Below are 15,482 nucleotides of genomic sequence, written 5' to 3'. Positions count from 1 at the left end.
TCTGGCTAGGTCTTATTTTTGGGGAAACAGGGTAGTTTCACCTTAAGAGGTCGGAAAGCATTTTGAAAAGCAATTTTATTTCTTTTTAGCAACTTTAAATTTAAATGGCAGGTAGCAAAGGGAGAAACTGCAAAACATATACTAAGTAAGAAAAAATCTTACCAAGTGACTAATGGTACAAAATTGATGATAGAGGATACTGAGCAAAAATGGTGGGGAGGGTGGATCTCCATTCCTCTGACCTTTATAAAATTCTTATTTACAATTAGTAAGATTAGTGAGGCTAAATTTTATTTCTAGGTGCTAATTTTTGTTCACTGCATACAAAGTGTGACCTTGAATTCATGGAGGTAAAACCAAAACAACAAAAAGCTATCAAAGGATGATGAGTGACTAGATTTTCCCAGCAAAGTTTAAAATTTTATTTTCCTTCAGGTAAACTCTCCTGCTGATATTTTACAGGAAAATAAGTATCTGTAAATAAAAGAAACCATTCAATAATCAAATCTCCATATCACAATTTTAATGATTTCATCAAAGTTACAGAATTTACTTTCTTCTTACTGCTAATGAATAGCACCTTCTAAAATCTAAAATGAATTGAATGAAACAATTAGTTTAAATGTACAGATAGCACTTGAATAGTAACTGTTTTAAATAGATGAATCTCCTCTTTCAGTTGTTACACTGGCATATCCATAATGCAGATAAAATTCATAGCTACAAAACAAGCCAACATGACCAACAGAATATGGTCATATATTCTAGAATGTCTAATCCAGAGTTCAGACTTTTTGAGGAGTTTGCCACCTATCATCTAACTTCTCAGCTTTTTAATCCACAGTACATTTCCAGTGATTCTGTTCTATCCTATGAAGAGGTTGTATAATGAAATGAGAACTAGGTGCTAACATTTTTTATTGGTATCATTCTAAAAGTAATTCACCCACCTGGTTGTAGGAAGCACTTACATTCAATTGTATTTTTAATCATGCCACTTTTATTTTTTACATCTAATTTATCCTTTCTTCCTAAAATACATTTCCCATTTTACCTAATTAGCCAGTCAGTGTATATACATGAAATCACAGTATTTTTTATGGGCCATGTGTCTATAAACTAATTTCTGTTTTCAAGGATGGCTGTTCTTTCCAGGGCTTCCTCTTTCCTCTAAGGAACCATAGGTAATGCCTCCCTCTCTCCAATCCGACTACTTAAAAGATCCAAAGCACAGCTCTTGGTGGTTGGAATGAAAGCAGAGATGACCAGGCAGGTGAATATCTGTCCAGGAGGTAAAGTCTATTTGTGGACTGGGATTCACCTTTGATTCCACTGAGCATCTAGGGAGCAGGTATTCAAATATTCCATGAAACAAGGCTATAATCTCAGTGCCTCTTGTTTCAACACTTGTTATTTCTAAAAGTAATTTTGCTATTTTTTGCTATCAGGCAGTCTTTAGCACAGTGATGGGTACACTGAAAAATGGTCCTGCCTAATTCCCCCCCCCCCCCCCCCAAGATCCATGCAGCTGTTTTAAAGGACTGAATGGCTTACATTATATTAATACCTAATAAAGGTTATGTTCTCTTGCAATTCTGGATCTTCAAACATTCAAATCTAAAAGATGCTTGTACTTTGTTACTACATATTACCAGAAAGAAAACATTGTTTTATCTAATTTGATTTTAATGTGATTAATAGTGATTTAGTTTGCAAAGAAACAAATAATTACAGAGTAACAGAAAATATTGCCGAGATGATGCCTGGTCTCTAAAATTCAGGCCAGTGTTGGACTACAGAAGAAATGTATAGCCATGGTGTTATAAAAATCAGAGTAAAATGACCAATCAGGGAATAGCAATATGAATATGACAGAAACAATATGTTTAGAATGAATCTATCAGTAATTGAACCATTTTGGGAAAAGAAAATAAAAACCCATGTCCTTTGGAAAGAAATATGACAAGGAATGCCCGCAGATGTATCCTGCTGTTAGAAATGCATCTCTCCAAAATTCAATATACAAAGGTTGTCACATTGGATTTTCAACAGTTTTCACTTTCTTCTTGCTCTCCCAATTTAAGAAGATAGATTTCTACATTGTTTAGTAATGATTAGAAATTTCATTCAGTTTGAACAACAAATAGCAAGTATTCTGTGACATGGATGCAAAAATTATATTTTTCAACAAAGTTATAAGACATAATTGTTAATAAAGTGCATTTCACATAAAAGTACCCATTAGGAGACTAATTTAAAGTGCAATATATAAAGTACTTTAAATAGTGCAAAGTTGCTAAATATATACATTTTATGTGCCAAGTCCAAATAAAGCAGGATTTTGTCTATCCAAAAGCCAGACAAAACAATGGAAACATACTTCCACATTTTTAATCTTTTGCAAGTATGTGTATTTTGGTCCATCTGTATGTGTGCATGAGAGAAAGAGAGAGAAAGAGGGAGAGAGAGAGACACTATGCCTGTACAGTACATAACTGCTTAATAGTCTGTGCAAAAGTCTGACAGTGGTTTCCTAGGATTTGAAACCTTTAAACACTGCCATCATTAGGCAATCTTCACTTAAAGTAGCATTAGGCTTGTAATAATGGTTGAGCTATTTCAGCCTGCATATCTGGTAAGGCAGGTATTTGACTGCGAATTAAATGTTTAATGAAAATTATAAAAAATACAATAACTATAATGCTACCGAGAGAGACCCCTATGAAATAAGCATACGACTCCTCTTCCTCATTTTCTCTTGGTTTGGCACTACCATGGAGGCGGGTAGCGCTCTGCGTGTAAGGAATCGCTCTTGGAGCCGTTGAACTGAGCAGACCCTGGACATTCCTGAGTGATCCGTTATGTGGCATGGCAGTAATATTGAGCAGGTGGCAGATCAGTGGGTACAGATCTGTGGAGTTCATGGCTTCTTTTGTGAAATTCTTTTTGAAGGCAGGACCGTGGGCTAAAAATATTGGATGCATTTCTGCTAATGCATTATCATACCCATGGTTGCCTACTGTAAAAGATAAAATGCATGAATAAGTTAACCAACCAGAAGGCATTAAAATGGCAATAACTGTTGTATTGTCAAAGTCTGAACAAGTTAAATGCAAATTTTATCCAATTTGACTTTTAACAGAAAATAATCTTGTACCAACAACCTTTACTGTTATCAACATCACAATTTACTTCAGGAAGTGAGAGGTCAAATGATCACAGATCTTTCTCAAAGGCCAACACTACCTTAGGGGAAGGAAGGGTAAAGAGCAAAGTTGAGCCAAGTCAGGGGAAAATAAAACTTTTATTTATTTTTTTTGGTGGCAGGTAAACTAGTACTCAGCAAATACTTGTTAGGTGCCTACTATGTTCCAAGTATTGCTCTATAGATAAAAGTGCTCTTCTTGTTAAGACAGTAAACTCATAATTACTAACCGAAGGGGAAAAACAATAAAGAAAAACAAAAGACATCACAAAAATGAAACCTCTAGTTATAGCTCCAATCCACTACTGAAAAATAAAGGTCAGGACTTGCCAGGAAAATCTTGACTTTGGTGGTTCAGATGAGTATCCAACTTAGCATCGTGTGCTTTAGCATGGGTACAAATAAACAGAAAACTTGAGGAGTCTCCGGACACATCCAGTGATACAAAATCAAAGGATGAAAACTCCTGCATTATTAAAGCTGCGTTTCAAAGGCATGTGTTCCTAGGATAGTACCTAACCAGAAGTCAGTTTGCAAAGGAGTCTGGGGATTTTAATCTGTAGGGGTCAGTCACTGGTGACACAAAGCAGAGCATGGAAAGGGCAGGGAGCTTGAGGTGCAAAAGTGAAGGAGCTACTGCTGACAAGATGGCAGCCTACGAAAATTGACAGGCTTTATTTTAAAGGTGGCGAGGACAACGCTAACCAATCAGTCTCTAGTACCTACATTACTACAGGGAAATATGCAATGGAAACACAACATTAAAAAAAAAAATCTTAAATCAATTTCTCGGAAAGTCATGAACTGACCGCTAGTCAGCTCCTCAAAGTAATTCCAAATCTGCCTGGCCAAACATATCTAAAGAAGTCTTTCTAAATGCCGTGATTCTTTTGAGTTTATTCAAGTAAAAATAATGCTGGATTTATGAACTCTTGTAATGATCTGACAGAGTACTGTGCTAGTCTCTTTAATTAACTGATAACATTAACATTGGGAAAGATGCCATTATATAATTTGTAATTGATTGGATGGTGTTTATGTTCATTTCTAGAAGAAGTTGGGATTTAGACTCTTAGTCATGAAGGCAAAGATAATTCTCTCATATCAAACTTATTACTAGAAAATCAGGTTTGAAATGAACTCATTGACTTATGAAATGAAAACCTTTCCCATGAGTAGGGACTTTGTTTTTGGTGATAGCACCTACCATAAATGCTTATCCAGCAGACAACATTTAATAATGGATGCCTAAGGGCAATGGTTCTCAAAGTTCAATGTGTCTGAGACTCCTTGGGGGTGGGGGTGGGGCATGCAAAAAACACAGATTGCTGGGCTCTGCCCTCACAGTTTCTAATTCAGTAGGTTTGGGTTGGGCTAAAGAATTTACATTTCTAACAAGTTCCCACATGATTTGAATGCTGTTGGTCCAGGGAACACACTTTGAGAACCACTGCCTTTGGACATCAGGGCTTAATCTCTTGTGGAACTCAGGACGAGGAAGACTATGGTGGTCAATATTTTCTTAAATAAATGATCATAATGTAATATAAATGGGAACATTAAGGTTTCCTATCAAAAATAGGTGTGACCAATCTATTGCATAATTGTAGTTCACCAAACCAAATTTCAAGAGAGCCCTTAAAATCATGTTAACTGTAAAATTTTGAGCAATCCGACTAACATAACACAATACATGAAAATTTGAACATATAAAGGTAGCAATTATTCTCACGGCCAAAGAAATTATTTTGCAAGGCCTTCTTAAAACAGTTCCCCAGGTGTGATTAACTATTGTTTTACAGATCGGTATCTGTATGTAGAACCAGTTTTAAAAACCTGAAACCGTGTACCTGTACAAATTATACAATGACACATAATCTGTCACTATGACTCATGTATACATTACAAGTACCATTGTCAGGCAACGGCTTTTCTTTTCCTCAATAAACATGATAGGAGCCCAATTCTACCTAAAGGGACATTTTTATACATCTTTTCTATATATCAAGGACCAATGCCCAAAAAAAGCATTTCTAGATAGTTTGACACAATGTGGTTCCTTCAACATTCAAGAAACGGGGTAGAAACAAAATCCACTGAACTGATCAGTAGTACATGTTATTACCTAAATCAACCAGGAAAGCCATGCCAGGTAGTCCAACAGAGGGAATTTAATGTAGGACTAGTTATAAAGGGGTTGAAACACTGAGAAGCAGAGATAGGATGGTGAGGTTATTCAGTGTTTAGGAACAGTGGAAACCTTCTACAGCCCCTAGGGCTGGAGGGACAGATGGAAGAGTGGTGTTATCAAGCCCAAAGACAGGGCTACTTAGTAGGAGCTGAGGCCATAGAGAAAGATGTAGTCCCGGGGTGGCTGGTTAGCTCAGTTGGTCAGAATGTGGTGATAATAACACCAAGGTTGCCGGTTCAATCCCTGCATGGGCCACTGTGAGTTGTGCCCTCCTTAAAAAAAAAAGAAAGACGTAGTTCAAATGGAGTTGGGATCACAGAGGAAATGAAGCCATTGTTAGAGACACAGATTGAGGCAGAGAGGGGGGGGAGGGGGGGACAGGGGGAGAGGGGGAGAGAGAGAGAGAGAGAGAGAGAGAGAGAGAGAGAGAGAGAGAGAGAGAGAGAGAGAGAAGGGGACAAATACCCTGGCTTCTCCCTTCCTCCTGGCTTCCACACTCCAGCTAGGGTCAAACCTAACCAGAAATCAGTTTGCAAAGGAGTCTGGGGAATTTAGTCTGTAGGGATCAGTCACTGGTGACACAAAGCAGAGTATGGAAAGGGCAGGGAGTTTGGGAGCAAATATGCAAATAACAGACACAATAAAGATGAGTAAAATCCTGTGGACGACTTTTCCATTTGCCTAACTTGTTAAAAGCTACATAAGAAGAGAAAATTACACATTAAGGATGGCAGTGAGCACCTTATTCTGCATGTTTGAATTTTAAATGGAAATTCCATTATCTTCTCCAAAATTATATCACTAGGCACTAGGAAAACACGTCTTGATATATTATTTTCTATGACATAGCCACTGCTTTTTAGAAATGTTTCCAAGGTATAATGCAAAGCTGGTAGAGCCAGAAGGCCCCACACAAAAAACTAGAAAACAATGGCAAATAAAAATAGAGATTAAATTCTTATGAAATCAGAATATAAAACAGATACAGAAAATAATTCAATTTATAAATTTCAGTTACGTTTTTCTCAGGAACATAATGGTTATAATGAGCAGTATAGGTCACTGCATATTTTTTGTCTGATGGCTTCAGAAAAGTAAATGTTTCACTTCTAAGAGATTAATTCTTTTTAAAGCCCCAAGGATCTTAATTTTGCTATTAACGTATGACAGTAGTGAGTTATTTAATCGGTAAATAAATTGCTGCATTATCCACAGTGTCCACTTTAGCAAGCAATGATGCAGAATGAGAGGAAATACTGTAACATACTCACACAGAAAGTCATCTGACTTATTCTGTACAATATACCACCCTTCGTCAGCCACTGCTATAATTGGTTGAATCCGATTATTGTATCTGTAACGCCATCTTTCTGGAATCTCTTCTTTTTTATAAACAGTAAGATTAGGATGAGCATGAGCTAGTGCTTCATAGATTTCATCAAATTTACCTAAAAGAGAAAGTAGAGGAGAGGCACGTGGAAGACACTCACTGCTGCAATCAAAGAAACTATTGGCAACAGAAGTCAGTCAATGCTGACACCCCACTGAGGGAAAAAGCCAGCAAGCCGCACCGAACAGAGTACAGCCAGGCACTTTACAACTCCCAACCTCTTACAGGGAACAAGCTGGAGGGGGGAAACTGAGAAATAATGAATCTTCTGTTGTAAGTAAATTCACCTCATGGAATTAAGAGAACATTTTTTTTACAACCAGAAATCTCTAATTTGAGATGTTTTAATAACTTACACACACACACTAATTAGTGGTGCTAAGTAAGATGTTTAGGGCACTGCAATACCCAAAAGAAAAACAAAGTTACATAGTGACTTTGCAGAGACAGAGAATCTCTAGATAAGAAAATATGGTAATTGGAAGGTGAGGGTTGGGAAAGGGCAGACTGGAGGTGGAAAGCATACTGTAAAATGGAAACGTACTTTAACACGCAGGAGGTGTTGCAAAAGTCTCCCTGTAACTTCATATGCAGTAAACCTCACACTGTCTTCACTCCTTTTCTTGCTTTCAAACCCATTTGGTGGGGGTTCCTCCCTGCCTCCCACACCCCAACAAGGCAACACCGTACCAATTTTGTACGGAAAATTGAAGGGTTAATGTGATTGTCTTAGACAACAACACAACACCTGCTATTTTATATTGAATTTGTTGAAAAGTTTGTGTGTAGGCACACATGTGTATTTCAACATTCACTGTTTCCTATGATCCTTTTAATCTACCCTGCTGTGAGGGATAGGACTCTCAGCTGAGAGGTATTCCGCTTTTCAGAATCTGCTCTCTCCTTTGATACCTAGACGAACCCTTGGAGGTGAGAAAAATAGAAGTCAGAAGAGCAGGCCTGAGTCTTGCTCTGCACTGACATTGTGATCTGGAGATGAAACATGTAGGTGACCTGGATGGTATGAGGCTTAGAGGAGAGGTTTAAAAATAGTTCAAGGTATTGTTAGCACTTCCCCTACTCATAGAGAAGAAAAAGGAATCTTAGGTTAACCCAAGCGTCCTCCTTCCTACACTCCACTGCCTTCCTATTCAGCAGGTCCTAACTGAGGATCTATAGAAGGCTTTTGGGCCCAGAAATCACTAGAATTGCACGCAAATTTTGTACGTATATTCGATGATTCCAAAATGGTTAAATCCAACTCTCATAAATACATAGAGAGCGTCAATTGCAATAGTCTAGGAAAAAGTGAAAAAGTGTACTCCAAGTGATATCGTCAGGTTGGTTTGAGGAAATAACAAAATATTCTGTTAGCCTATTTTTCAGGGAGTAGGTGGGGCCTCCAGAGAAGCACTTGCAGACACCACCAAAGGAGGCCAGAAAAGAACCAGTTCAATCTGGTTCAGGCATCTATTACGAACTTAAGGTGACCAAGAGCTCATTATAATAGTAAAATCCCCACCTATGGGAAGAGTTTGGGCACCATTTTCTGAATATGTGACGCATGAACTGCTACGTGCCAAGCCGACACCACTCCTTACAGGCTATGACAAAAATTTCCATCATGAATATGCATTAATTTGATGGGTAAAAACATAGAGGCTCCCTAGTTCTGGGAGCCACGGCTTTGGAAATTATTCCTTGCGGGTTCTTTATTTACTGCAAATAAATTTCGCTTTGCGTGGCAACAACTCTTGGTGTGATGTCTGGTTCCTTGTTCACCAAGAACAAACCAAATTCAATTCAGCAACAACAACAACAACAAAAAGAGTTTGTTTGTTTTTTCAGAGTCTAAGGGTTAAATTCCAGAATACTACCATGACACAGGCAAGCATACTTCAAAGGCACAGAATCAAAATTTCCCCACAGAGTCAAACTGGGCATGTGCAGACCAAGTCTCTGACCACTGCTCCGTCAGACTTACCTTCTTTTGGCAAGATGGCTGCTACTGGAGATCGGTCAATCAGGACATAGTGGTCTTTATCCAGATACTGGTCAAGTTCTATCACCCTTTCCTCAGAACACTGGGTCATTCCATGATCGCTTGTGATAATAAGGTTCAGAGTGTCCCACAGCTTTGCCTTTTTCAGCATTTGTATAAGATATCCTAACTTGTTGTCAATATCTGAAATGACAGGCCCCATGAGCGGACTGTCAGGTCCCAAATGGTGGCCCATGTCATCAGGGTCTTCCCAATAGAGAAGGCCAAGATTTATGGGCTCTTCTGATGTGAACCATTCAATAATTTTGGCAACTCTGTCTTCAAATGAAACGGACTCATTGTAAAGCATGTAGTGAGTAGGAAAGCTCTTATGTATTTTTACATCCGTTCCGGGCCACATGGCTGCACCACTAGTATGTCCTGCCCTCTGATTTGTGATCCATATTGGAGTTGCTTCTTCCCAAAACTCAGAATCATAAATATTCATGTTATCCAAGGAGAAAGATTTGTTCAGAATAGGATCAAACATGTCATTTGCAACAATCCCATGATTCTCTGCAAAGAGGCCGGTTACCAAAGTATAATGGTTAGGGTAAGTCTTCGTAATAAAAATATTAGTAACTTGTTTCACATGAACACCATATTCCATAACATAATGAAAATGGGGTGTTGGAACTCTATATAAGTAATCCCAACGGAATCCATCAAATGAAAGTAGAAGAACCTTTTGCTGGTCTGGTTGGAGAGAAAATGTAATTGACAGTGTTAATGCAGCAAGTATGAAAGCCACCCAGAGAAGTTTCGAAGTCATTTTCAAAGTACTTGATCAGTTTAGTGTAAGATGATCTGTATAAAAAACATAGAGAAGTTAATAGCACTAATTTTGCTTCATATACTTTACCCAAAACTGAAAGTGATGGTGCTTAGTAATCCCAATTATACCATAAATCACAGCCTGGAAGGATTATGATGTAGAACTTCATCTTAAACAACAGACCTGGGGCTGGCTACCTGTATAACAAAGCTAAGAAGTTTAGTTGCATTAGAAACTGTTTTACTTTCCAAGAATTTATCAAAAGTCAAAATATTCCTTAAAGGAATTATTTAAATAAGTTCCCAAATAGCATTTAAAAAACATAATTGACATACGACATTTCAGAAAAAAAGTTTAGGTTGACCCAGACTTCTGACAGTCAAATACCTGCGAACATATTTGTGGTTAAACCAACTATAGGAACCTAGCAACAAGGAAGTACTATTAGCAAATCCAATAATAATGCCTATATATATATATATATATATATATATATATATATATATATATGTATATGTATATATATATGTATATATATATGTATATATATATATACACACATATATGATATATGATATATATACCTCTATTTTTCAAAGCCAAGGCTTATGTTTGGTTCATTATGGTTAGAAATATGGTTAGAGATGTTACTAGAGAGGAGAAAACAGGAACTTGGTTTCTTGAAGTGATCTTCATCCATTTATTATTAATCAAATCATGGGATTTGATTAATAATAAATGGAATCTAATTGTTTAGAGCACCTTCTCTAAACAATTAGATTCTGAACTAAGAAGAAAGAGAAACATAATTTTGGAAGTTGATGTTGACCTTCTTAATGTCAAAATTGGTAACATTTAATCTTATCAGTGATATATGGAGAAAAGACATTTCCCAGGTTAAATAATCTCTTTGGAACAAGGTTACCGTTTCTTCTTTTTTTTTTTTATCTGCATATATTTCGAAAAAGTTTTTATTCTATTCAAGAAGCTAATGAAAGGCAACATGGATAAATACATATGTAAATGTTTTCAGTTCTCATTGAGCTTGCAAATCTAGCAAGGGTCTTTTGTTTTCGCCTTTTCTTGTCCATTCTTGCATGAAGGTATGTATAAGCCCACCCAAACTTGGAACTAACCATACTTTGTGCCAAGAAATCTCAGGAATTCAGCTTTTGATATCTTCCTCATTTGAAGATGCTGAGGACATTTTTAAACCTCAAAAATAGACCCCCTTGCCTTGCTATATTATAGCTATAAGTAAATAAAAACTGCTTGGCATGCTTGCTTTGCTTTCAGATGATGCAATAATTAGGTTTTGTTTGTTTTTAAATCATGATTTGACCACACATAGAACATTACTTAAACAGAAATTGTTTTAGCTACTGGTCTCCAGACAATAGTTCAAATTTAAATTTAAAAACGATTTCTCACATGGCAATAATGCTTCCAATTCTGGAAGGAACACTAAACATCAGTTCCAATAGGGAACTGCAAATATATTTGTTAACTTATGTGGATGAGCATGGTGGTTCCTCCCTCTTTGTCCCATCTCCTTCACCTTCCTAACAAAAGGAAGGCTAATATGAAACAAATATAATTTAAGGCTAAAAAAAAAAAAAAAAAATCAACTACGTGGAACACCTGATTTTCCTCTAAGTACATTCATTCAGGTACAGTGGTAAGAACTGATTTCCTGGGACAAAGGAAAACAAACAAAGGCTAAGTGTTGTCTAAAGCTTAGGAATGTTTGCTAAGCAGAACCAACATCATCACATCGATGTCATAAAGCAATAAACAGAGAGATGGGGGAAGGATGCATTTTTCTTTTTCATACACAAAAAAATGCTGCGGAATCCCTAGCTCTGGGTCCAAAATTCAGTGGGCTGCTCCCCAATTCCTCCTCCAATCCTTCCCCCCCAGACAGCCTTGGACATCTGGAGGGAAGAGGCGACAAGAAACGCGAAGAAGAGGGAAAGTGGGGGAGGAGTAGGTGTGTGTGTGTGTGTAGTGCGAACAGACGTCAGAAAAGGGTGATGCATCATCCCATCTTCTCCACAGGCATTCCAACCCAGCTCAAGGAAGGTTCGAGGCTAGGGTACGCCCACCGAGATCGGTAGAGGCCTCAACGTGGAGTGTGTGTGTGTGTGTGTGTGTGTGTGTGTGTGTGTGTGTGTGTGTGTGTGTAGGCGCGCGCAGTGGAACTGGGGGGTAGTTTGCGGGAGCCCATAGGAGGCGTGTGGGTCCGCTGGAGGCAAGTCGCCCACTCCCCTGGACTCTTACCTTCGCAGCAATCCGGTCAGACCGCACTGGATTGGGGCAATGGGAAGGAGAATCTGGAGGGGGATCCCTCCGCAAACCAGGGGCTATAGCGGGGAGCTGGCGAGAGCAACCGGCGCCCCTTGAACCCGCAGCCGCTCACCTGCACGCAACCTCGGCGCAGAGCACCTGACCAGCATCGCCTCCCCACCGCAGGCCCCGCCTCTGGGCTCTTATTGGCTACAGTAGAGATTGTTACTAATGGCGTGCTCCTGGGAGTCGCTGCACCGCCCGTCAATCAGGGGAAGCGGGGCGGCCGCTGCCTGGGTTTGGAGGATGGAGGGGGCCGCAGCCCACGTGAGCAAAGGGCCGGCGCGGACCCAGCAGGGCGGCAGGAGTGGAAAGGAGTCAAAGACACCTGATGCTTGGTGCTCGCGAATCTCCTCTCCCTGCCTAGTCACCAAACCTTTCCGCAGCGTGCCTTTTCTAGGCGGGCGGTGCTGAAGTCCGAGACGCAGAGAGATTATAACACGCTATCCCAGTGTTCTGTGTGCTCTCACACTCACTGTTTTTGTTAAAAGCTACTTTTATTCCCTGATCTCTCAGGTTTTTTGTTTGTGTTGTTTCTTATCACACATTGGTGACTTTGTTCTGAGGAACACCGCAGGATGTCGATACGACGATGAAATTTTCTTTAATTCTTTTTCTTTATTAGTTGGTGTTGGTACCTGCTTTACCTCACACAAAAAAATAATTTTAAAATACTTCATTTAGTCAGCTCACAATCCCAAGGTTTATTGTCCAGGTCTTTGCAATGTACGGTCTCAGGGATCTGCAATAGTGCGGCACATGAGAGTAAATAAATACATTAAACCAAGTCAGGTTCAGGGTTACGTTAATTTGCACAGGGAGAGAGGCTGACCAGCTACTCTGATAGTTGCATCTAGGCTGCAGACTTTGCTTCTAGCTTTGTTTCCAAATACTATGTTGCAATGCTTTGAACTTTAGGTCTGATTTCTCTTTCAGAAAGTCTTCTTTGGCCTTGTTTCTTCTGTTCCCTTACTGTACAGAATTAATTTTTTCAAGTATTTTTGTAATCAATGGTATTTTTAGGTTGGCGGGAGTGTGGTGGGGGGTGCAGTTTGCCAATTTGATGTCGACTATAATTACCACATATTATAGTAGTGATTTGGAGCTCCCCTGAAAGATTTTGTACACCTACACAATTCTTGGGACTAATTCTGACCACTCTGCAATAGGCAGTGATATCTGCTTGATTGTCACGAGTTTTAACATATAATTAGCCCATAAAACAGAGTCTAAAACCAGTGGCTTTGGCTTGGTCTGGAGTTTATATTCCGTCTGGTATACTGGAGCTGTAAAATGCATAGACATTCCTGTTGATATTTAATTAAACAAGACAAACATTTTGGTCATGGTATTTCCTCTCTCTCAATTTCTCATAGAGGGGACAGTCCCTACCCCAATTGTTCCCTTCTGATTGTGTCATATCATCCCAAAGGGCATAGGGGCACTATCTGGGGGCCTTTTATTTGTAGTAACTTGAATTTATGGTTTTCTACATGTGGGATGGGGATTAAAAGGGAGACTGGTTTCTGTGTTTAGCCAGACCCGGTGACAGTGCAATTGTACAGGATGTTCCAAGTCTCCAAAGCCCTGTCCTTTGAAATTGCCCAAACTTGGAACGGGTAGTCTAATATTATAAGTCCTTGTTCCCCCAAAATATGCCAATCCTGTGTTCTCCCCAAACACTCAAAGAACAGCTTATGCTGATTAGAGAGCAGAGGTAGGAGAAAACGGGCCATTTATGTGGGTCATTGAACATTGCTGGACTTTGTTCAGATGACACCCTGCCTTTATGGAAGGCACAATTGTATTTTCCAGCTACCTCTGTGAACTAGGCATGGTACAGCTGTTAACCACAGCACAAACTGGGAAAACGACTCATGAATGCCTCAGTAAGTGCCAGACACACTTCCCAGATCTCCATATAATGATATCTAGTGTTCAACTGGGAAGCTTATTAAATGGGAAGAAAATGGCGCTTAAATTGTATAGACAGAGGAATGATTGTAAAAGCATGGAATCCTGCTTACACATCTGTGACAGCCCTCCTGCCAGCTCTGTTGCCTCAATTCTGTCCAACTGCAGTAACGACTCAGCAAAATTATGGAGGTAGAAGGCACAACCTGATATTGACTGTAGCTATTCCTTTATTTTATATTATTGAATTAATATAGTTATCATTGAGCTAGTAATATTTTTATGAATAATGGAGTGACAGAAGTATCAACTTTTTTCATGGATTTTGGGGTGGAGATGGGATTCCCTCTGCCTCCTTAAGGAAATCTGCTAGGAGTTTGAAGACTGGATTATTTTCTTCTTGAGGAGTTGGATGCAGTTTGTGCTGAGACTGAAATATGATCTATTCTTTATGAAAAAGCCAAGACTGGCTCTGCCACAGAAGTTTTGTTTTCAAAACTGGTCTATACCTCATGGTAGGAAAAATGAACACATGATTTTGCAATTTTAAAAATCTATAAGGTTGCACAAATGACTAAATTAAAAGAAAGTCTATTTCTTCATCCTTTATAGAACATTCTGCAAAATGTGGGTCTCACATATTCAAAAGCCATGGGTGAGGAACCAATGGGACTCTGGTACTGGACTGACCTTAATTCTTGATAAATAGTACGTCTTCACTAATTTGGACTCATTAGCAGAAGTTCAGCCCAATGAGAACAAAGGTAAATTATAGATTATTCAAAGACTTAGTCCAAGTATGTTTATGTCTATTAGTAATTTAGGCTTCTAATGAAATATTGGTACTAATTAGAACTATATTTTCACACAATTATACTTTTATCCTCTGAAAGCTTTATATAAGTCAAATATAACCTTATAAACTTCTTTGTATTATTATATTTTGTAAATTGTATTCAGAGTGTATTATTTTCCTAGGGCTACTATAACAAACTACCACAAACTGGGTAACTTACTTGTACAACAAGAGAAGTTGATTCTCTTATAGTTTTGGAGGCTAGAAATCTAAAATCAAGATTCCAGACTTCACTTTACAAGGTGAAAGAGCATGACAACCAGCAGAGCAGGGGCCCCAAGGGTCTGTTCTGCAGACTGAACGAATATGCTGTGCTATACACAGAAAATTGACTAGTAGAAGTCAAACACCACTAGGCCTAACTGATGAACTTTGGGGCGACATGATCACACAGCAGGGCTTATTTTTTTGTTGCTATTGTTAATTGAGGTATATAATTTACAAATGGTAAATTTAAATATTTTCCGGTATATAGTTCTCTACGTTTGACAAACGTACACAGTTGTGTAATCAAAAGCATTTTGCTAAGTGAGAGAAGCCAGTGTTGGCAGGGCCACATTCCCTCCAGAGGCTCTAAGGAAGAATCCTTCCCGTCTCTTCTAGCTTCTGGTAGCTTCTGTTGTTCCTTGGCTTATTGTATCATAGCTCTAATCATTGCCTCCATCGTCACATGTTCTCCTCTCTGTCTCTGTGTCTTCACGGAGCCTTCTATCAGTCACTGGAATTAAGGTCCACTTTCATCCAGTAAGACCTCATCTAAATTT

The 15,482-nt window shown here is 38.8% G+C and overlaps 1 protein-coding gene across 2 annotated transcripts; it reads right to left on the bottom strand.

The window, feature by feature from the left end:
• Positions 1–501: 501 nt before the first annotated feature.
• On the bottom strand, positions 502–12,142 carry ENPP5 (ectonucleotide pyrophosphatase/phosphodiesterase family member 5). 2 transcript variants are annotated; one of them, XM_019734742.3, is made up of 4 exons: positions 11,883–12,056; positions 8,771–9,634; positions 6,668–6,844; positions 502–3,019 (listed from the first exon to the last, which is right to left on the bottom strand). In XM_019734742.3, exons 2-4 carry the CDS (start codon positions 9,597–9,599, stop codon positions 2,592–2,594), a joined length of 1,434 nt encoding a protein of 477 aa, XP_019590301.3. In that variant the 5' UTR covers positions 9,600–9,634; positions 11,883–12,056; the 3' UTR covers positions 502–2,591. The 2 variants fall into 2 exon arrangements, with proteins under 2 accessions (XP_019590301.3, XP_019590302.3); XM_019734743.3 differs by having other exon boundaries at positions 2,444–3,019; positions 12,022–12,142.
• Positions 12,143–15,482: the final 3,340 nt, after the last annotated feature.

The sequence above is a fragment of the Rhinolophus sinicus genome, chromosome 2 (assembly GCF_057876585.1).
Source record: "Rhinolophus sinicus isolate RSI-liver-muscle chromosome 2, RSI-T2T, whole genome shotgun sequence".
Taxonomy (NCBI): Eukaryota; Metazoa; Chordata; class Mammalia; order Chiroptera; family Rhinolophidae; genus Rhinolophus; species Rhinolophus sinicus.
Note: the sequence above shows the minus strand (reverse complement) of the source record. Positions and strands in the feature narration are given on the sequence as shown.